Below are 24,685 nucleotides of genomic sequence, written 5' to 3'. Positions count from 1 at the left end.
AAGGTCAAGGCAGCATTCTACCACTTGAGCCATGCCCCCAGATGTAATTATTCCCACTCTTTACCTTGTCTTTCCATTCTTTACAGAGGGTTTTTAATTTTCACGAAGTTCAGTTAATTATTTTTCATTTAGAGACTATGCTTTTTGGTGTCATGTCTGGTAATTCTTGGCCCTAACCATAAATCCTGAAGATGTTCTGTGTGTGTGTGTGTGTATTTAATTCTTTTCTTCCCCTTCTCTTTCTTCATTCCTGTTCTCTCTTTTCTTTTCCTTTCCTTTTTTTTTGTATGCTGGGAATTGAACCACACAAAGGCCTTACTGATATTCAACAAGTATTCTGTGTCGGCTTATTTTTTATTGCATACTGGACATTATAAGTAATAGTTTCAAAGAGTTTGTATTCTTTCATGTTCCTCAACAGAGTGCTGATTTGTATTACAGTAGACAGCTAACTTGGTTGGACTCTTAACACCTAACTCTATTGCAATGGGTTCTTTCAGTTTCTTGTTGCTGGTTCTTTTTGTTTCTGTCTCTCTTGAACATTCAACAGTCAGCCAGGATCTGGGCAAAGTTTACATGTAGTTTTCCAATCTATTCCCTTCTGTAGCTCTCCCCTTTACATATTTTCACCTTTTTAGCTTTTCTTCCAACTTTAAACCTTATCTTCTCGTACTGCAATCTAGTAAAGCGTAGATTGTTTTTCATCTTTGGAATGCTAGATTAAATCTAGGGCCTTGCACATGCTGGGTAAGTGCTCTACCACTGAGCTAAGCCCCCTAGTCTGAGCTGAGATTTGATGCCTCAAGAAGCTTGGAAATCGGGGCATACCTTCTAACAAAAAGCTATACTTGAAGTTTTTCCCAGGCTGTGGACATCTTTCAGCTAAATTAGACTCCTTGCCAGTTTCCAAGGCACTTTCTAGTTCCTAATAGTTGTTTATTTAATATTTTTTCTTTTTAATTATTATCATGGGAAAGTTAATTTGATCAAGATTTTACAATTTACCCCACTGTTAATTTTTAAAGTCATACTTTAGTACTATATGGCAAACACTATGCAAAACACAACCTCTATATAAAAATATATAACATTATTCCTATTGCCAAGAATGTCACTTTATTCAGTTGATTTGATAAATATATTTTAATACATATGAATTAATAAACATATATGTAACTATATTATGTATACATAAATAAAAAGTTTTCTTACTTTTCTACAGCAGATCGTTTCTGTGACTTGCTCTTGTAATTTAGTGCCATCTTAGTTTCCATTCCAGTGTATATAGCAACACCTACAAAACAAAACTATCCTTTAAAATAATTCTCTAGATAGAAGGTATAGGAATGGAGAGGTAGGTTGATTGGATCAGTAGCCATCCGGAATCTAGGCAATAAGGCAGGAGAGGAGCTGGCATGCAAAGCCAGTCAGAGGGCCAGGCAAGGCCCTCTTGACATACCTGCTCCAGTTGCAGATACATTAAAAAGGAAAAACAACAACAACTGTGCTACAGAGCTTTGAGCTTTCCCTCTGTGAAATAAGAAATGTAAAATTCCAGTCCCCACCATTATCCATTTACATGTCAGAATGTAGTTGTAAAAGTTACTGACAAAAAATAAGTTATTGACATTTTCTTAGGAACGGAGTAACAAAAGCTGCTGTGAATTATCTCTTTAAAGAAAGCAACTAGATGGAATTTCTCCAATGATGACAGCCTTAAAAATGACACAAGTTCTCAAAGTAAGTCCCATATCACCCAAGAATCACCTGTAACTGTACACTGACACTGGGAATTGATTTGCCAAGTTACAGTTTCACAAGGCAGCTCAAACTTTTCCTGGGGATATGCAAGGCAAGCACTCTACCACTGAGCCACCTTCCCAGCCCCTCAGCCAGTTTTTATAGGTTTTACAAGTCTAACTTAAGGAACCCAGTCATTCAACCTGCTGGATGAGGAGGCCATAGGGGTCCTGGTTTTGAGTCATAATAGGTACTGAATAAAAGAAGTAATATTTAAGTTAGAATTGAAGGGGGGAGGAAGATGGCAAAGATAGATGACCGTCACAAATGTAGCAAAAGGTGCAAATAAAAAGTACTGTTAAAGCAGGAACAATGAGTTGGAGTCCAGAGTGTGAAGGGCCAGGAATGCCAGAACTGGTATCTAGACATCATTCCAAAAGAGTTTGAGAAATAACATGTGCATCTATCAGAATAAATTAAGTAAGCACAAAGAAAATCCTTTTTTAGGGGCTGGGAAGGTGGCTCAGTGGTAGAGCGCTTGCCTTGCATGCATGAGGCCCTGGGTTGGATTCCTCAGCACCGCATAAGCAAAAAGAAAAATGCCGGAAGTGGTGCTGTGGCTCAAGTGGTAGAGTGCTAGCCTTGAGCTGAAGAGCTGAGGGATAGCGCCCAGGCCCAGAGTTCAGGCCCACAACCGGACCAAAAAAAAAAAAAATCCTTTTTAAGAATGTGAAAGACTCGGAGAGATAAGCAAGAATGACAGTAATAATGGAACTAAAAGTGGTAAACAAAAGGAATCAGGCAAGACAAGCCTTATTAAAAATAACTTTGCAGGAGGGGGGGAGATTGGGTGGGTGGGCAGGGGGAGGCAGGGAAGGGATGTGAAGGGTAAACAAAGGAGGAGGCTGCAATGCTTGATAAGAAATGTACTCATTATCTTGCCCATGTAATTGTAACCCCTCTGTACTGTATGTTCACAAAAAATAAAAATAAAAAATAAAAAAAATAAAAATAACTTTGCAGTTAAGACTTCGTTTCACATACTCTATCACTTTCACATATTTGATAAGTAATCAATCTAATTTTTCCCACTTTTTTTTTTTTGTCAGTCGTGGGGCTTGAACTCTGGGCCTGGGCGCTGTCCCTCAGCTCTTCAGCTCAAGGCTAGCACTCTACCACTTGAGCCACAGTGCCACTTCCTGTTTTCTATGGTTTTTATTGGAGATAAGAGTCTCATGACTTTCCTGTCCCGACTGGCTTTGAACTGAGATCCTCAGATCTCAGCCTCCTGAGTTGCTAGGATTACAGGCATGAGCCACCAGTACCCGGCATTTTCCCCACTTTTAAATAGGGAAAAAATACCTTATAGTAGTTGTGAGGTCTGTGTGAAAAATTAGTATAATTCCTAGACTGAAAAGATAATCAGTAAATGTTTATATCTTCCCTCCCACTGCCCCCTCCAGTCTCTGCCCTGGACTTTCCTGTCTGGGCTGGCTTTGAACCTTGATGCTCAGATCTCAGTCTTCCAAGTAGCTAGAACTACAGGCATGATCCAGTACTAGAATTATTCTTTAAAGGTGGGAATCACAGGGGAAAAGGGTAGGAATGACAGATGAGAGAGGGAACTAAAAACTATAGAAAGCTGAGAAAACTGAATGAAACAAAAGGGATGATGGTGCTAAGATAAACAACAAAAGACAGACCCCAGACCTAATTTAAGGTATTTAAATATACATTTTCTAAACAAATTTGGGCCCAAATGTTAAGGTTAATAAGAATGAAGGAATACTGCTGGAAAAATGTGTTAAAATTCACTGTGATATTAGAAAGTTTAAAACTCTAAAAGTTTTACTCTAGAACTTGAATTCATGGCCTAGGTGCTATCCTTAGATTCTGTGCTCAAGGCTAGTGCTCTGCCACTTGAGACATAGTTCACTTCCAGCTTTTTGCTGGTTAACTAGAGATAAGAGTCTCAAGGACTTTCCTGCTTAGGCTGGTTTTGGACTGCAATCATTAGATTTCAGCCACCTAAATATATAGGATTACAGGTGTGAGCCACTGGTACCTGGCTTATAACTTTTTTAAGAGTGGAAAAATACATAAAATATACAATTTAACCATTGAACCAATTTAAGTTGTAAATTAGTAAATTCACAATTTTGTGAGACCATATTATTCTCTAACTGGAGGATAATTTCATCATCTTAAAAAAACAAAAACCCTAAACTATCATTCCTTAATCTTCTCTTATCCCTAACTCCTCAGAAAAACAAATCTGCCTTATCTTTGTGAGTTTGCCCATACCAGATATTTCAAATAAATATGAGGTTTTATGTCTGACTTCTTTCACTTAACATAGTTTCAAGATTCATCCATGTTGTAGCATAAACTGATACTTCATTCACTGGATTCTATCACATTATACATCTATTCCACATTTTGTTCATTTGTACCTGAAGGACTGACCCCCACCCTATTGTCCCAGGTACATACAGACACCAGACAAAATCCCAGGTATTTGTGAACATGTTTGATCTGTTGGCAGGGCAATCTATGTAAACCCAGATGAAAACATCCTATTGTGGGCCCAAATGAAAAGCCCCCACCTCCCCTGACCTAGTGGCTTTTTCATTAACCCCTGCCTCCTTGCTCAGACCCCATATAAAAACCCAACTCCTGTTCCAACTTTCTCGCACAACCTTCAAACCCGTAAGAAGGTCTGTGCTCCATACTGTTGACGATGGAGTCTAGCCTATTCCTTTTCAGTTCTCCTCCATTTTCCCAATAGTACCCTGTGGCAATTGTGAATAATGCTACTGTGAACGTTCTTATGCAGGTTTTTGTTTGAACACCCATTTTTCAGTTCTCTGGGGTATATACCACATATGTATAGTGAGATTGCTGGGCCATTTTGTAATACAGTGTTTAGTTTATTGAAGAGTGGCCAAATTTTTCTTAAGAGACTGAACACAACTATTTACAATGTACCATAGTGCAAATTTGTTCATATCTTTGCAATTTTCTTTTTCTTTTGTTGATGTCAGCACTGGGGCTTGAATTCAGAGCCATGGTGCTATTCCTCAGCTTTTACCCTACCACTTTAGCTACAGCTCCACTTGTGGGCTTTTAGAATATCATGAACTTTTCTGACTAAACTGGCTTAGAATTGTAATCTTCAGATCACTATCTCCTCAATGGCTAGGATTAGAGGCATGAGCTACTATGGCCCAACTTCTTTTAGGATTAGAGGCATGAGCTACTATGGCCCAACTTCTTTTTCCTTAAGAAGAAAAAAAAGTAAGTGTGTGTGTGTGTGTGTGTGTGTGTGTGTGTGTGTGTGTGTGTGTTTGCTGTCATTTGGACTACTGGGATTTCAAGCCTCATACTCTAATGCTTAAACCACCCTCCTACCTATTTTTGCTTTATTTTTTCAGATAGGGTTTTGTGTTTTTGCCTGAGGATAATCTCAACCAAGATCCTTCCAAGGATCTTTGCCTCTCAAATAGCCCCTTTACACAATAAAATATGATTACTTTATCAGATACCTTGAGAGCTAAGATATAGCAGCACAGCAAATGTAAAAGACAAATAAGGGGGATGGGGAATACGGAGTGTATCTGAGGAGGTGGGAGGGAAGGGATGGTAGGGGAAAAACAAAAGAGGCAACAGTGCTGGATAAGAAATGAACTCATTACCTTGCTCATGTAACTGTAACCCTTTTGTACAGTATTTTCATAATAAAAAACTTAATTCAAAAAATAAAATAAAAAATTAGAGCTGTGGGTAACAGTGGGCCAGGATACTAAAAGGTTATTTCTAAATGGAAGGAGCTAGATGTCAGCTAAAGGTCATTTTCAACTTCATAAGCTGATAATGCACTGATTTGGATTCAGAGTATATTGAGTTAATTTAGAACACTATTTATTCATCCTTTTGATATAATAAAGTACATATCCCAATTGTACCTGGTATACATTCAGAGGTTTGTAAGAAATTGAACATACATACTTACATACATGCATACATATAACGGTACTTATTACCCAACTTTGGAATAACCATAAAGGAATTATAGAAAAGGCTTACTACACTATGTTAGATTATATTGGTTCTCATCCATGCAACTCAAAGTACTAATTATTTTCTTAGCATTCAGTTTTACAAATTTTCAGAAACACAATAGAAAGGTTCTAGTTTATTATTCAAAAGCAAGATTAACAAAAACATATGAATACAATTTTTGTAAGAAAATAATGACATACAACATTTAGATAATGAATTAGTTCAACCCAAAAGACCACAAATACTGTGCTTTTAAAAATATTTCACATATTTTCACCTGTAATCCTAGCTACTTCAGGAGGTTGAGATCTAAGAATCATAGTTTAAAGCCAGCCTGGGTAGGAAAGTTCATAAGACCCTTTATGTCCAATTACCTACCAAACACCCAAAGGTAGAGGTTGTGACTCAAAAGGTAGAATATCAGCCTTGAGCACCAAAGCTCAGCAACAGAGACCAAGCCCAGAGGTCAAGCCTCAGGACTGGCACATGCACATGCATACACGTTTCTTTCATCTTTGGGTCCACGTATACATATGTACATACATACACACATACTTTTCTTACTTTTATCTTTAGGTCCAAGACCGGGACTGTAAATTAGTATTATTTTTGCTCACTAACTAGCACTTTACAACTGAGCCATGCCTCCAATCCCACAAAAATTCTTATACTCCATGAATAGTAGAGTTCATGCCTACCACCAGCAAGCATCCTGAGTTTGAGGGAAAAACCCTCAAAAACTCCATATCAAGCATTGATTCAAAAGAATAATAAAAAAATTAAAGTATATACTAACCAAAAATTTCTTTTGTGTTTTTTAATCTGGCTCCACGCAGTAAGAGACTCTCTGGTCCCAGCGGTCTAAAGAAAAAAAGAAAGCCAAAAGCACTGAATACATCAAAGCTTCAGTTCAATTAAATGGTATCTTCAGCAGGAGATACTTCTGTAGCAGATACAGTAATTATAGCTACAACATCACTTTTATAAAAATCCTATAAAGCTACTATAAAGCTGCCTAGGCCAATCATGATGTTAGTTATGATAACAACAAACATCTGCTTTAGCATTTTAGTTACTTTAAGGTTAGTGGCTCAGAAATAAAATTATGCATGGAAATATACTTATAAAGCCACTAACTCCAAATTTTTTAAACATAAAATACAGTAAGATAAATGATTAAGAATGTTTAGAAGATAAAAAGTTTTAAATTTGAGCAAAGTAATAAACAGCCTTAGGAGGGAAGATACAGGATTTACAATGCAACATAAACATAAAATTATAGTATGATCTATATATAAATGCATGAGTTTTGCACAATTAAAGTTATGATGACTATAAATATAATGTAAAGAGTAGATTAGTGTTTTTTGTCAGCAAGACTGCACAGTATAGCTTGACTACTTGCATTGCATACTTCTTGGAGCACAGGTCTTCTTGCTGTTTGAATTTCTCTCCATAAAGGAGATATAAAAACGACAAGGAATAACTAGAAAGAAAATTGTATTTTCTTAGTAAAAGCAAAATGATTAAGACTCTACTATGGTCAAGTTTAAAAACCTTTATTTTGTTGATTTTTTATGCTTTTCTAAAACATACATATAAATTTACTTAAACAGAGTCTGGACAATTTGTGAAAAAATTTACAAACTCAAGCACTGTTAAAAAAATGCCTTTGGGCCAGTGTTAAGGACATGACTAACAAGTATGGCTTTATTTTAGTTGTATTTGTAGAACACCCTGGATATTCCAAAATTAATGTAGCAGCTCACTATTTTATAGTTTTTTCACATAGTAGTGGTTATACATGAAAAAAATGCTTTGAGTTCACATTGGCATAAAAAACTAAGAAGGATAGCTTCATTCCACTTGCTTTAGTAGAGTATGGTTATATTCTTAACCACTTTAGGAGCTGACTTAACAATTGTTATTTTTCTTTACCAGACACAGTATCTTTATGTAATTTAGAAGATATGTCTACATTTTTCACTATAAAAATAATTCAGCAGGGATTTTACACATATGCAGGTCTTGTTACGAAGTTAATTGGATGTGCTTCTATGTTAGCATTTATTAAAAATATGACTGAGTGCTGATACATACTTTTGGAAGCATATCTTGAGGATTTCAATTAAAACTGCTCATGTCTTTCTGGAACCAGTATAAACTGAACATATCTCCAAAAAAGAGGTGGCATTATCAATTTTTTTGGCAGAATTAGGGTTTGAACTCTACCTTATGCTTGCTAATCAGGCATACTTATCCCTTGAGCCATTCTATTAGTCTCTTGCATTTATTTCCAAGATATGGTCATACTTTATGCCCAAACCAGTGCAGACTGCCTTCATTTTACTTGTGCACACCAAAACTGGACCAAAAGGGCAATCCCTCAATCTCTGCCTCCCAACTAGCTAGGATTATAGGCTTGAGTCAGCTCAAATTTGATTAGAAATTAAAGGACTAATTCAGAGTTTAATTCTAAATTAAGCCTTTGGGTCATAAGTAACAAATAACTTCATTTTATTAGCCAATCTTTGAAATGCCAAAAGTTAACCTGAGTATAGAGGGAAAATAAAACCAACCAACCAAGCAAAAGAACAGTAAGAAGAGTAAGTGAATAGTTCTGGTCTGGTCACAAAATACTCAGGCTTGCAATGAATGATTTTGAAGAAGATCATAGTATTCATAAATGCTAAACATTAAACATTTTTCATATTCTTGTGGGCTTTGGGAGAGTGAGTACTGAGGACTGACCCCAGGGCTCCCCACATGCTAAGTGTGTGTTCTTTTATGGAACTACACCCTCTGTCTTCACATTTTTTACTTTTAAGCATGACTTTAAATGGATAAGGACCTGAATAAAAGCAACTATGCCTCTTTTTAAGGTTACTACCTAATCTAGAAAATAAATATACAAATCTTATTCAATTATTTTTGTATCATTTCATGGTCTATTTCATTCTCACTTATCATTGCTACAAATTACTAACAGATGAAATGTTAAATGCTTTTAAATTAACTTTTTCCCATTACATGCCTCTATTTATCTAATTTCTCTTTACTTTTTAGTTCAGTTTACCAATATTTCTCATTTATGATTAGATAATATGAATTATTCATACCTGACAATTTCTTCCATTTGTTGACTTATTATCATCCGTCCCATGAATCTATAAAAGAATATACCATATTACAAAAATATAACATCAGCCAGGCACTGGTACATCATGCCTATAACCCTAGCTACTCAGGAGACAGATCTGAGGATTGCGGTTCAAAGCCAGACAGAAATGTCCATGAAACTCTTATCTCCAATAAACCACCAGAAAACCGGAAGTGGCGCTGTGGCTCAAGGGGTAAAGCACTAGCCTTGAGCTGAAGAGCTCAGGGACAGTGCCCAGGCCCAGAGTTAAAGTCCCATGATCAACAATAAACAAAAACAAAAAAAAATGAAATCAACAGGTAGAATATATTAAGAACTTCAACACTATTCACAGACATGAAACAACGTCAGTCTTTTAACCAGGCCCTACAGGTTCATGCCTGTAATCCAGGCTGAAATTTGAAGGACTGAGGTTCAAGACTAGGCTAGGCAAAAAGTTTACAAGACCTATACAACCAATAGCTGAGCTTGGTGGCAATATACCTGTCATCTAAGCTATCTATGTGGGAGATTGTCATCAGAGGATTGTGGTTCTAGGTCAGCCTAAACAGAAAAGACTGTGAGAATTCATCTCAATGTAAGATGGTGGGAGTGGTGATGAGTGCTTAGATGTAAGCCACAATGGGAAGTTAAAAGTAGGAAAATCACGGTCCAGGAGCAGATCTGGGAAGGAAGTCTATTTAACCAGTGCAAAAATGGACTAGAGCTATACCTCAGTGACACAGAACTTGACTAAAAAGTGGGAAGCCTAGCTGGGTGCTAGTTGCTCATGCCTGTAATCCTAGCTACTCAGGAGGCTGAGATCTGAGGCTCACGGTTCAAAGCCAACCCGGGCAGGAAAGTCCGTGAGACTCTCATCTCCAAGAAACCACTAGAAAACCAGAAGTGGCACTGTGGCTCTCAAGTGGTAAAATGCTTGCCTTGAGCTGAAGAGCTGAGGGATTAGAGCCTAAGCCCAGAGTTCAAACTTCAGTACTATTCAAAAAACCCACAAAACCCAAAAATTAATTATGTGTGTGTGTATGAAAGAATGGTTCAGTGCAATATCTAGTATATGTATGAGTCAAGCAGAAAAGGTCAGATAATGTGATGTTAGGAAAATGAACCCTTAGATATGTATTTTAATGTTTTTTTCTTTCATGCATGTGTTTCTAATGCATTTATAAGATTATTTCTTTGTTGCTTTGTATGTCCCTCCCCCACAGTATAACCCCTGCTTTCACTATATTTGATGTCAGTATAACTTGTGGAGGAGATGGGGAAAAAACAAGTCGTTTAAGGATACAGGTGGACCTGTTGTAACAATGAGAAGTACAAGTTGTCATGTCGAAAACAAGCTTTACAACGTGGGTGCGGGGGGGGGGGAGGGGGGGGAAGGCTGGGAAGGGATGTGAAGGGTAAACAAAGGAGGAGGCTGCAATGCTTGGTAAGAAATGTATGCATTATCCTGTCCATGTAATTGTAACCCCTCTGTACAGTATGTTCACAAATAAAATAAAATTAAATTAAATTAAAAAAAGAATGGTTCAGTATTCATGCTTTAAATTATAAAAGTATTTAATTTGTAAAGCTTTAGGTTTAAAAATTGAAATGTTCTTGCCATCTCTACTTCAGCTTCTAAGGAGGTGATGAATAAAAATATGTTGGGTTTTTTGTTGTTGGTTGTGGGGCTTGAACTCTGGGCCTGGGCTCTGTTCTGCAACTCTTCAGCTCAAGGTTAGCGCTCTACCACTTGAGCCACAGCACCACTTTGAATTGTCTGAGTAGTTTATTGGAGATAAGAGTCTCATGGCTGGGGCTGGGAAGGTGGCTCAGTGGTAGAGTATTTGCCTCACATGCATGAGGCTGTGGGTTCGATTCCTCAGCATCACATAAGCAGAAAAAGCCAGAAGTGGCTCTGTGGCTCAAGTGGTAGAGCACTAGCCTTGAGCTGAAGAGCTGAGGGACAGTGCCCAGGACCAGAGTTTAGGCACAAAGAGTCCATGGCCTTCCCTGCCTAGGCTGGTTTTGAACCATGATCCTCAGATCTCAGCCTCTTGAGTAGCTATGATTACAGAGTGAGCACTAGTACCCCGCTCATGAATAAAAATGTTTTAAAAATAGTAATGTTGATGTTATATGTTACTATTATTATAGTTTGGTCATCACTTAAAATTTGCTTCAGGAAAATGTGCATACATGAACATTATACAATGAATATTTGCTACACAAAATAGACCACTGAACCATATCACATATTTACTTATTTATTCAATAGATGAAATTCATTGGGCACTATATATATGGTGTTAAGTAGGAAGGATAAAATGGCAAAAACCTGTGTGTCTAAGCTTTTCTTAATCTTTTTATTTTGTTTTTGTATTTGGTTGGTCATGGGGCTTGGCTCAGGCCCTGGGTACTGTCCCTGAGCTATTTTGTGCAAGATTAATGCTGTACCATTTGAGCCACAGCTTTTCTAGTAGTTAACTGGAAATCAGAGTCTCATAAACTTTCTTGCCTGGCTGGTTTTAAACCATTATTTTAAACTCATATTACAGGGTTAAGCCACTAGTGCCCTGTCAGTTTAAGTGTTCTTTTTTTTTTTTTTTTGTCAGTTGTGGAGCTTGAACTCTGGGCCTGGGCGCTGTCCCTCAGCTCTTCAGCTCAAGGATAGCACTCTACCATTGAGCCACAGCGCCACTTCCAGTTTTCTGAGTGGGTTATTGGAGATAAGAGTCTCATGGGCTGGCTTTGAACCGTGATCCTCAGATCTTAGCCTCCTGAGTAGCTAGGATTACAGGCGTGAGCCACCAGTGCCCGGCAGTTTAAGTGTTCTTTAAAGCATGTTTCCAAACTTTTTAGTTAATTGGAAAATTCTATAGTACATTTGAATTTGATGAAAAGGCAGGATTTTATAACACTACATAGAAAAAAGTTCTATTATAAAGACAGGAGTTGCAAACAAATATATGTATGAAATCTGAAAAAGCCAATGACTTAAAGGTAAGATTTTTGAAACACTTCAATACAATTCAAGTGTGATATATAATACAGTAAGACACTGAGGGTAGGTTTTACAAAAATCTTCTAACTTATAATCTAGTACCAGTTATTAAGTAAACATGAGCTTAGTTTTTCATGCACTCTTAATGGAAAGTTGTTTCCATTCCACAGCCCACTGTAACTGGCAAGATCACTGAAAGATGCTTCATGCTGTATTTATAAAATTATAATGTGAAAAGGAGTTCTATGCTCCTTTCAAAAAAAGGATCTTTTAAAAATCTAACAAACTAAAGCCAAGATTTTTAAATCTGTGCTTACTGAGATCAAATAATCAATGAGTGAAAATAATAAATAAGTTTTGTCCTTGAGGAACTCATAGGATTTAAGGATAATATTTATATAAAAATATAGGCACTAATAGCTAACACCTGTCATCCTAGCTACTCGGAATCTGAAGGAGATCTGGAGGATGGCTGTTTGAGACTAGCTGGGGCAGAAAGTCCTTGAGAGACTCCATTTCCAACTAACCAGAAAAATGCTGGGCTGCAGACATGGCCCAAATGGTAGAGTACTGGCTAGAGTACTGGCCCAGCAAGAATGAGGCCCTGAGTTTAAACTCCAGTAATAGCCAAAAAAAAAAAAAAAAAGTTTTTTCACTCTATTTTCTGCTATATACCAACATATAAACAGAAAGACACAGCCTGATTTCATGAAGACTATAACAAAATCATTAGCATTATTTTAGTCTAAGGAAATATTCTAATAACTACTATAACTACTGGTAAAGCTATAAAATAAGCATGTTATTTCATTGTAATGTAGAAGAAATCTGAAGAAAAAAGCCTTTTCAAAAAAATCATTCTTTTAGAATTCTAGCAAGGTCTACTATTAGTTCCCTTCCACCTTAATTGTATTCCCTTCCTTGACACTCCCCAAATAGGATTTCCAGTTAGATAAAGATTTCATTTTGGGTTACAAAATAATGTCATTTATGGTTACAAAATAAGATCTGCTAACAAGACTTGAGGTAAGTATGTTGCACATTCCACCATACCTGTACAGGTCTGCTTCTGGCTGCTGGCATTCTATCACTGCTATAAGACTGTCCAAATTGGAAACTGTTTGTAATACTGCTGTCTCTGGAACAGCCACATGTGTCTGGAGAGAGATAAAAGGATGAACCTCTAATAACTTGAATGTGACCTTAGATATCAACGACTTCAAATGTCTTACAATTGAAATCTTACAAATGATATATTGTACTTGAGGTCAATAACTAGACAGCAAAAGACAGAATAATGTAAAAGAAGCAAAAAACAAAAGGATTGCTAAAATTTTTTAACTACAGACCATTAAGTACTAGGAAATTAAATCATAAGTGAATAAGCATTATTGTCCAGAATTAAAAATAAGCAATTTAAAAGAAAAAAAGTGATTCTCATTCTTAATTTTGCTTTGCAATTGATAAAATACAAACTGTACCTCAATTTAAAAAATTATGTAAATTTAAGATTATATTTAATAACTCTTAGCTTGAATAAACTAGGTAAAACTAGGCTTAAAACTACGCTTAAAATACACAATAACTTTGAATTTTTAGGAAAGTTTATATTTTTTTAAAGTTCTAGTAATTTAAAGCAAAAACATATTATAATGCAGAGCTATCTTGCATATACAATCAAAACACATGAACAAACCTTCAGATTAGTTTCTCCATCCAAACTGGCAGTTGTAACATGACACGAACCATCAAGTCGGTCTGAGGACAGAAGCACCAAATCTGCAGGGAAAATCTCATCTTTGGCTATTCGAACAATATCACCTACCTATGAAGAATGTGGGGGAAAAATAAATATATACAAGTTTTTAAAAGCAAGGACTTTCACTGGGTCCTATATAAGTGGCCTACAAATTTTAGTTTTATTTCCTCCTTTGCAGTTGTGGGGATGAACTTGAGCACAACTTGATTGTACTATAAAGTACTCTACTACTAAGTTGTATAGTCCCTATCCATATCACAGTGTTTAGTGTAAAAAAACAGGCTTTAAACTAAAATATAATTAAGAGAGAACTGTGATATAAAAAAATATTTTTTTTCCAGCCAGGTGTTGGTGGCTCAAGCCTATAATCTTAGCTACCAGAAAGCTGAGATCTAAGGATTACAGTTCAAAGCCAGTCTGAGCAGGAAAGTCTGTGAAACTCTTAGCCCCAATTAATTACCAAAAACTGACATGGAGCTGTGGCTAAAGTGGTAGGGCACTATTCTTGAGCATAAAAGCTAAGGGATAGTGCCCAGACCCTAGGTTCTAGTCCCAGGAATGGCACAAAACAACAAAACAAAATAAACCAGCCCTCCTCCCCCTGTACAATTTTCTATTATTTATCATTATTTCTATTATTTACCCGGATGTTTTTTGATCTGGTTTTTACAAGGCCACCACTTCGAACAACATAAACAGGAGCTCCATTTACTTCATTGTCTGAGTTATGCCGTAACCAGTCCTCATATCCCTATAAACATATCCAACAGAAAAAAATCCTTTTTAGTATAATTAAAGATACTTTCATTAAATAAGGAAAAAATAAGCCAAGTGCTGGTGGCTTACGCCTGTAATCCCAGCAACTCAGGAGACTGAGACCTGAGGATTGTGGTTCAAAGCCAGCTTGGGCAAGACAGTCTGTGAGACTCTTATCTTCAATAAAACCACCAGAAAACCAGAAGTGGCACTGTGGCTCAAGTGGTAGAGCACTCACCTTGAGCTGAGGAACAGTGCCCAGGCCCAGAGTTCAAGCCCAACAACCAACCAAAAAAAGAAGAAAAAGAAAACTTTACCCCAAACATTTCATGTACCAGAATTATATTGATTTTAATGTTATTTTTTTATTTTTTGGTCCGGTCGTGGGGCCTGAACTTTGGGCCTGGGCACTGTCCTTCAGCTCTTCAGCTCAAGGCTAGCGCTCTACCACTTGAGCCACAGCGCCACTTCCAGCTTTTTTTCTTATGTGGTGCTGAGGAATCGAACCCAGGGCCTCAGGCATGCAAGGCAAGCACTCTACCACTGAGCCACCTTCCCAGCCCCTTTAATGTTATTTATATAAAAGGATTGTATATTATTTATGTGCCATTTTGATATATATGCTTATTCCCACTAGAAACATGACCTTCTTCTGGTTTTCATTATGCACACGTTTTCATAGAATCTCTCTAATTATCTTTTCTTTATTTCCTTGCTGGAAATTCCTTCTGTGTCTCCTTAAAGGAACCCTTTCTCACATTTTATATGCAATAGAAAATTTACTCTATTTTGTCTATTCTTACATGTTTAAATATTACAAAATATACTGGTAATTCTGAAATTTATATTAATGGCTCATATTTCTCTTCAAGATTTCCTACTTAAGTATCTAGATGTATTTATTAATGTCTCTACTCTTATGTTTCCTAAATAATCAACACTAAATTTAGGATGTTAATTCCCAAAAATTTGTTGCATTTCTCATGTTTCTCACCTTAGCAAATAACATCACTATCTATCAGCAAATCATGGCAAAAATTGGGGCATCATTCTTGACACCAATTTTTTTCCAACATCATTTTTCCCTATTTTTCTCAATCAATCATGACATTTTTTATTTCTACATACAAATGGTTTTTAATTACACAGCATAAGATCACACAGCATTACAGACATAAACACAGAGAAAATAATTTTAAAACTGAGGCTGACTTACTTTATTTTAAACAATAGAACATAATTAGTTAGAGCATCCCTAATCTGAAATACTAAAATCACAAATGATCTAAAATTAAAATTTTTTCATGAAGTAAATATTCCAATTTCACATATTAATTGCCCAACACTACTAAAATACTGCATAAAAATACCTTCCAGCTAAGTGTATAAAGTATATGTAAAATATTTTGAAATGGTCAATGATAGACTAAAAGGAGAGAAGGGAAAGTTGGAACTGGCAACACTCGCTTTTACAGTTTCTCCAAAGTCTGTGCTATTGACTTACAGTGATAGACATATAAATCTGAACAATACATGAAAGTCTCTTCTGTGTGGTTATTAAATAACTAAAACCTGAAAAGTTATTGTAATAAGAAGACTTTGACTGAAAATTTAGTTTTAAGAAGGAAGAATATCCTTACAGATTAAATTTTCACTCTGAAATTATATAACCATTTTTATTTCCTATTTTGCCGTCACTGTCAACTGTAGTAATTACACTACACAGGTTTGCAATACAATTTTCTAATTCTTACCTTCAGATTTTTATGCATTTCAGTCTATTTTAGAAGACAGGTTATTTACTTTAATTATATTAAAATCTTATTATTTACAAGTATGTGTTCATTATAAACTTTCTCAACTCAGTTAATGTATCAGTTTCAAATTAAATGCAGTCTATATTTGGTCAAATGTACATTTAGAATAAGAGCAGGAAATATTGCAACATATTGCCACATATTGATGGTTTTCAATTTATATCTATCTTGAAATGATTCTTTGTACTCCAAAGATGCACATATAACTATACAACATTTCCACTTGTATATCTCACAAGAATTGCAAACAGAATTCTGGGTGACTTTCTCCCTAAAATGACTTATTTTCACTGTTCCCCTCTATATGAACAGTACCACTGCCTTACCACAAATATTGGCATCCTTTTCCTTTGATTGCTTTTATCCCCACCCTCAAGATCTTTATAAGGATCCAATAAAAAGTATCATTCATTTATTCAGCAAATATTTAGACCTCTACATGTACATGGCTATATTCTAGTCACTTGAAATACACTGAAAAAAGAGAATACAAAAGTCTCTCCCTTTGCAGCACCAAACATGTACATCAAAGTAACAAACTAATATAGACAACACTAGATCATGACTAGTGATCTAAAGAAAAGTGATTCAAAAAGGAAATGAGAAAGTAGTACAGTGGCCAGGAAATGCCAGAGTTTAAGTATCAAAGAAAAATGAACTTTTCAGGAAGAGAGTGTAGCTTGGGACAACAGCATGCTTACTGTGCCTGAGGATGAGGAGGGAAATGTGGCTAAAGGAGAGTTAGTAAAAGACAAATGGAGGAAACGAAGGAACCAGACAGTTATTTCTGTCCCTGTAGATCACTGAAGAGATTTCTGTTTTTGTTAGAGTCTGATAAGACACCATTAATCAGCTTTACACTGAAGGGCAGTTTGATCTGATTTTAAGAAATAACAGGAGAGCAGGAACAGAAGGAGACTATTACCCCTAGTGGAGATGAAGGATAATGGAGAGTTGAACTAATTTGTTGGATCTTGAAGATGGGGATAAAAACAATCAAAGGAAAAGGATGCTAGTATTTGTGGTGAGACAGAGGTACTGTTCACATAGAGGGGAGCAGTGAAAAATAAGTTGTTTTAGAGAGAAACCCACCCAGAATTCTGTTTGCAATTCTTGTGAGATATACAGGTGGAAATGTTGTATATTTGGAATACAAAGAATAATTTCAAGATAGATATAAATTGAGAACCATCAATATGTGGATGGTACTTTGAACTACTAGACTAGATGAAAAGTCTTGGGAGACTTTTTTTAAGACACTTAAGAGAAAAATATATACAATGAAGTCTGAGGGGTTAATATGGGACTCTGATGAAATAAATGACATCTAAAAAACTAAGAATATATGCTGACTGTATGGGGTGATAGAGATGCTTATTGATTTACACAAACTCTAGTCTCAAACAGAAGAGTAAAGAAAGAAAAATCAAACTTACTGAAAACTGTGACAAAATATTCTGACCCAGTACATACATAATGTTATTATTAACTACAGGCTTCTCTCATCCTTTATCTCTTAATAAAGATGAAAGTAAACATAATAAAATAATATACTTCATCTCAGAATTGTAAAGTATCAATTTTATTTCCACATTTCTTAATATGTTTATCCAATAATCTTATTTCTCTATAACTAAATTTTAACTTGGTTGAAACTATTTTCATTAGAATGCAACTTCACATAAAAACTTACTTTACTGAGACAAGTTGTAAAAAGTACAAAAGCACTTTACAATTTTTATTTTTATATAGTCATGCTAGAAGTAAATGCTCCATTCTTACAAACATAGCCTCTTTGAGTTTTATACTTCTTTTAAGCATCACCAAACTTTACAAGATGATTATAATGAATGTTTCATATGTAAAGTCATTTGTACATATAACCTTGTTTTTAGATGCTTCTTATTTCAAAGGAGCATCTTTTAATGGTGGTAACCATTCATGGTCACAAGGTACCTAAAATATAATAGAGTGGCTAACTCAGTTTAACTTTGTCATGTATCCAATACATTTGCTGCCTTCTTGTGAAAATTACATCTATAATAGTAAGTGTTTGCAGTAGAAACACTTAGCAACTTACGAATGGATTTGGAAAACAACAATAAGAAGAAGCATTTCATACCTGCTTTATGGCGGTTACTGTAATCACAAAGAATAATGGAAGTCCACTGGTAATTGGACTGGTAGGTGTATCAATCATAAGCTAGATTTGAAAAAAAACAGCACAGCATTTTTATATTGCATATAGTAGACTATTAATACTCAAAGCCTCAGGCTATTAAGCAGTGGGTATAGTTAGTTCACAATCTTAAAACCTTACAATGATGCATACTGTATGCTTATACCCAAATATATTAGGACTCAAGGACTAGAGGACTCAAGATACTCTTGGTTTGGTCTGGATTTTGAGACAGGGATTTACCATGTAGTACAGGCTGGCCATAAAGGTTTTTTTTTAACTATTAAAAAAATCATCTTTAGTTGTAGAAAGGAGTTTTAATTCAACAAATCAGTTCATAAGTACATTGCATTTCCGTCCCCCTCTCCCACGTTGCTAGAACTCAGGGCCTCACACTCTCACTCAGTTTTCTTGCTCATGGCTGGCACTCTATCACTTGAGTCATACCCCCAGTTACACATATTGCTGGCTAATTAGAGATGGAGTCTCACAGACTGTTTGCCCAAAATGGCTTTGCACAGAAATCCTCCAGGTCTCAGATTACTTAGTTAGGATTACAGATGTGAGCCACTGGTACTTGACTAGGTCTTGAACTCTCAACCCTCCTGACTCTGCCTCCTAGTCTAAGATCATGTGTGTACAATCATGCCTGGCCAGTCTGCTTTCTTAACATACAGGGCATTCAAGTTCTTTTTCAATAATGCTTAGCAGTAGAGCTACAACTATTGATATCTTATATCACATTTCCTTTCCCATCCTGAAAAATGCTGAAAATTCTATAGCAATTTTTATCCTAGGATTCAGAATAACTTTAAGACTGTTTTTCCCCCTAAGAGTGATTTAGTTACACCCAGAAAAATTAGGCTGCAATTATGATGTAAGTCATAACTGAAGTTTTGATAAACTGCTAGGGAAGTATATGCAGTAATTATATATAGTTATCTAGAACACAGATCTTATAACTTATTAATGTTCCTTTGCTCTGGATAGGCTAATTAAATTTCTTCTATTCTAAAGACATGCTGATTCCTCATCTTAGCTATTAGTTTCAAAAATACATGTGTTATGTAGATATGGTTAGTATTTCTCATTTTTTTCAAGAAAACCAAGCAGATTTTCTATTGATATAAAATTAGAACTTCCTTCTCTGTTCACAAAGAAAAGTGATGTTTTAAAAAAGTAAATGCTCCAAAGCTTTAAAATAATTACTTGACTAATATTAATTTTGCTTTTGAAATCCTAAGTTCTACTGAGAGAAATTGTTCAGAGTTTATACACAAAAATTCTAAGCCATACAGAAAGAAATTTCTAAAGTTTCATTAGGAAAGAATTACCTCCTTAAAGGACACTGGTAACCACTATATTTATACCTTTACTTACACTGGAATTTCATGAGTTTTTCTCCTGCTATTTTGATATACAAAGCACAGTATGAAAATTCAGATGCTATTTGAACAGCTGGACATAATGGAACACACCTCTGATCCTAGCTACTCAGAAGGGTCATGATCTCAAGGCCAGCCCAAACAAAGGTAGTGTCCAGACTATGTCTCAAAAATAAAATGAAAACAAAAGGCCAGAGGGTACAAGCTCAAGTGGTAGAGTGCTTTCCTAGCATGTACAAAACTCTGGGGTAAACTCACAGTAAATCCACTCCCCACACACAGTTAAATAAGCCTATAATGAACAGATTGTAATGAAGGAAAGGTCTCCTGGGCAAAGAATGTACTCAAAAGGATGCTTAAAACTACAACAACTGGCTTGGCATGGTGGCACATATCTATATCACAGCACTTGGGAGGTTGAGGCAGAGCCTGGGCTAAAGAGCAAGACTGTATCACAAAATTGAAACAAATGAGCAAACATATATACAAAAGAAAATTTATCTAACTTTCTAAATAAAAATAAAATTCATGGGCTAGGATGTGGCTTAGTGATAAGAGTGCTTGCCTAGCCTGCATGAAGCCTGGTACCACATATACAGAAAATGCCAGAAGTGGCAATGTGGCTCAGGTGGTAGAGTGCTAGCCTTGAGCAAAAGAAGCTCAGGGACAGTGACCAGGCCCTGAGTTCAAGCCCCATGATTGGGAAAAAATAAATAAATAAATAAAATGTATTTCTTTGGGATACGGATCTTGTTATGTTGCCAGACTGACCTCAAACTCCTAGGGGAAAAAAAAAGATTCTCCTTCCTCAGCCTTCTGAATACTTGGAACTACAGGCATGTACCACCATATATTGACTAAAATGAAATTTTAATTAAAAGTCAAAAAATTACTTCCTACAAAGATAATTCCATGCACAGATAAGTGCCAAAACACACAGTACATATTAACAGCTAAGATCTTTCTACTCTGAGGCAGGCATCTGACAGAAAGTTGACAGATGGTCAACAGTAATGATATAAAATACAACTAATATTCTAAGTTATAATTCATAAGATATTGTTTAGAATTCTACACATGACTTACATAATTTATTCACTGAATTCAATGGGGAAGCTTTACAGAAAAAAGGTCCCATAGTCAAACAATTAAGAAAACAAGATAATTTTTTTCATATTCTAAGATGTATTTTTTAAAATTATGTTTACAAACAATCCATTGAATGATAAAGCTTACCTGAACCAAAAATATTATAAGAAAATAAAAGTTTGCCACTCTTCTGAATTGCTCAAATAAATTTTTTGGAACAAAATTCCACACAGTATACTAAAAAAAAAAAAAGGAATGAAAAATCAATAAATAGACATTTTAAACAATATAGTGTATATAACTATAGAAGTAAAACCAGATTTTCTAAGCCTTCAAATTTGTATCTATTAATATTACAGAAACTATTTTTCTACTTTCTAGAGTTCAAAACTTTTATTACATTCTTTTCTTTATTTTACTGCTTAATGGAACTTTTAGTATACTTAAAAAATGAGATAAACTGGAAATTATCAGTTTTGCTACTAACTTGCTGATATTTTTAGAAGAGAGATCTAAAATACTGTTTAAATAATTTACTTTATATATATATATAATATATATATTATATTTTATATATATATATATTCTACACTTAATGGTAGAGATGGTTAAGAGTTGATAGAAATGACACTATTATTTTATATTTTCCTTGGCTCAGTGTTAGGAACAGAAAATAGTATAATAATTGAATTATTTTTTACTATAGAATATAGAAAGATTACCTAGATGGTTAAGAAATAAGAATGTCTTAAGTAATAACCTCAATAATTAAAAAAAAGAATAAGAACATGAAATTATTACAATGTCAATTTTTAAAGGTAAGAGAAGAAGATGAAGAGCAAGACATGGGAGATTAAACCAATGTGACCCCAATCTTAATTTACACTCAGTAAATAGCCTTGCATTTAATCTCTCTGTGCCCCACTTGGATCTTCTAGAAAGTGAAGACAATAAGCATATCATATATGGTTCTTTAATGGATATTTACATTTTTTGGGGGTCCGGTCGTGGGGCCTGAACTGTGGGCCTGGGCACTGTCCCTCAGCTCTTCAGCTCAAGGCTAGCGTTCTACCACTTGAGCCACAGCGCCACTTCCGGCTTTTTTCTTTTTGCTTATGTGGTGCTGAGGAATCGAACCTAGGGCCTCATGCATTCAAGGCAAGCTCTCTACCACTGAGCCACCTTCCCAGTCCCTCATATATGGTTCTTTAAAAGATTAAATAATCTAAAGTATTTATGGGGCACTTAGGACAGAGTCTGACTTGTACTATTTGCTACATGTGTGTTATTTAATTATTATTAATCAGCTCATTATCCTATAATGCTATATTATGGTGCAGATCAAACTAGCCATTTTATTTGAATTATCACTTAAAATATAACAATATATATGAAATGGAAAGCTTACTGAACTTTCACTTTTCACTGTCTTTCTTCTAGTAGAAGGTAGAATCCCTGAAGCCAGGGACATCATTTTATTTGTTTCTCTATTCTTGTAGAACTACTGGCACATAGCTGGAGGTCACAAAGTTTACTGAACCAATGAATGAATAAAAATGGTTACAAGTATTGTTGTGTTTTTTTCTTCTCAAATATCCTGTTGTTAGGCCAGGAAGCTTTAGTGGTTATTGATTAACTTAAGATTATTTTTTAAAAGCAATTTACTTAAATTTCTCAGGTTCAATGTGAGATGGTTCTAATTTCTAAATTTTTGTATGTCAAGGTTTATGTCTGCATTAGTTGTTTGAGCCCTGAAGCATCCTACCCATATTTTATAAACAGTTCAGTTTCCCCAAAAGGCATTAAAGCATGTACACAGAGGCGTGTAAAGGTGATAATACCTGACAATCTTTCTTTCTTAGGTTATATTACATTTCCAGTTCTAGTCTAGGGTACATGAAATATATTTTTCCCTTGGTAGTGGCAGCACCAGTGGCTCCCTCTGGGACCAGGAATTATGTTTAGGGGTCAAGAGAGGACACAAACTTTCTGGTAAAAAAAGAAATCACTGCATAAGATGTATGTGAGATGTAGGTCTGGGTTGGGTTATCTCCAGCAATCTTAACTGTAGTAAAAAATAGCTGTTACTACACAGATCAGAATATCTCCATGTATACTCCCCCAGCCACTTTATCCAGTGGATAAAATTTTATAGGAATTAAGTTGGAGATGCCCTAAAGTTATAATAAACTATATAAATCATAACAGTAATCATATATTTTATCTTCTAGAATCTTAAGGAGAACAATTAAATAAAATAGTAGTACGTAACAGGTTTGGGGTATTTTATTTTTCAAGCTCAGTAACACAAGAAAAATTTAGAACAAATAAAGTTTCATATGCAAAGTAGTTGCATAGTAGAAATGTTATTTTCATGTTTTCTGAATATAAACATACTGAACAAGTTTAAATTCTGCACTTCCCATACAACAGAGAGAAAGAATTCCATTATTATAATCTTTTTTTTTCTTTTGGGTCCGGTCGTGGGGCCTGAACTCTGGGCCTGGGCACTGTCCCTCAGCTCTTCAGCTCAAGGCTAGCGCTCTACCACTTGAGCCACAGCGCCACTTCCGGCTTTTTTTGCTTATGTGGTGCTGAGGAATCGAACCCAGGGCCTCGAGCATGCAAGGCAAGCGCTCTACCACTGAGCCACCTTCCCAGCCCCCATTATTATAATCTTAATAAGGAAATCATTCCAAGAAAAATAATTTATTAAGCTTTAAAGTTCTATTAACTATTATGTAATAATTCTTAAAATACATTAATTACTACAATACCCCAAGAGTTTATATTTGATTTTAGCATCAATTTTTTTTTCTTAAGGTCTTAACACTGGTAGAATGTTAGGCCTATGACCTCAGCAGATAGGAATTATAAAAATTACACTTAAAAACTATTTTAAAAACCTGTAAAAATGGGAACCTAAAGAGGTAGCTTTAGAACCATTATCCAAAATAAGGCAATTAATAGCTATATTGTATATGTAAATGAAGTCGTGGTAAAAAAGGAAGGGGCAGGACAAATAAATTTCTAAATTAAAGCAATATCCTTAGGAAGGATCAAATCAGGATTAGAGAAAAATGTTAGTATCTCTCTGAAAGGAAAGAAAGGAGTGATATAAAGATACTTCTTTTTTCTTTTTTTTTTGCCGGTTGTGGGGGCCTGAACTCTGGGCCTGGGTGCTGTCCCTTGGCTCTTCAGCTCAAGGTTAGCACTCTACCACTTGAGCCATAGTGCCACTTCCGGCTTTTTCTGCTTATGTGGTGCTGAGGAATCGAACCCAGGGCCTCAGGCATGCAAGGCAAGCGCTTTACCACTGAGCCACCTTCCCAGCCCCATAAAGATACTTCTTACAATGCCCTATCAATGCTCTGATCCAAGGAAAACTTTATCCTCAGCCTCCTCAACTCACATCTTCTGCACCTGTATTGTCCAATAGGAAGCCACTAGTCACAGCTCTTTAAAATTTAAATTACAATCAACTGCAAGTTCAGTTCCTCAATTGTACTAACCACATTTCAAGTCTCAAAAACCCTATGTGGGAAATGATAATCATAACAGTGTGAAAAGCATTTCTATCATGACAGAAAAGTCTATTAGACAGCCTTACTCCCAAATATTCAGTCTCGGGCTGGGAAGGTGGCTCACTGGTAGAGCACTTGCCTTGCATGCCTGAGGCCCTGGGTTTGATTCCTCAGCACCACATAAGAAAAAAGAAAGCTGGAAGTGGCGCTGTGGCTCAAGTGGTAGAGCGC

At 35.7% G+C, this 24,685-nt stretch overlaps 1 protein-coding gene across 2 annotated transcripts in view; it reads right to left on the bottom strand.

Moving 5' to 3' along the window:
- The window catches only part of Atp11b (ATPase, class VI, type 11B), a 110,671-nt gene that overhangs the window by 59,682 nt on the left and 26,304 nt on the right, over nucleotides 1-24,685 (bottom strand). For both annotated transcript variants that reach the window (XM_013033060.1, XM_013033061.1), the window contains exons 3-10: nucleotides 21,078-21,167; nucleotides 18,400-18,480; nucleotides 14,348-14,455; nucleotides 13,642-13,770; nucleotides 12,999-13,102; nucleotides 8,922-8,969; nucleotides 6,599-6,663; nucleotides 1,213-1,294 (exon numbers count right to left, since the gene is read on the bottom strand). In XM_013033060.1, coding sequence (XP_012888514.1) covers nucleotides 1,213-1,294; nucleotides 6,599-6,663; nucleotides 8,922-8,969; nucleotides 12,999-13,102; nucleotides 13,642-13,770; nucleotides 14,348-14,455; nucleotides 18,400-18,480; nucleotides 21,078-21,167 — 707 coding nt within the window. The remainder of the gene's footprint in view (nucleotides 1-1,212; nucleotides 1,295-6,598; nucleotides 6,664-8,921; nucleotides 8,970-12,998; nucleotides 13,103-13,641; nucleotides 13,771-14,347; nucleotides 14,456-18,399; nucleotides 18,481-21,077; nucleotides 21,168-24,685) is intronic.

Source organism: Dipodomys ordii, unplaced genomic scaffold, assembly GCF_000151885.1.
Source record: "Dipodomys ordii isolate 6190 unplaced genomic scaffold, Dord_2.0 Scaffold162, whole genome shotgun sequence".
NCBI lineage: Eukaryota > Metazoa > Chordata > Mammalia > Rodentia > Heteromyidae > Dipodomys > Dipodomys ordii.
This window is presented reverse-complemented; position numbering and strand designations above follow the sequence as displayed.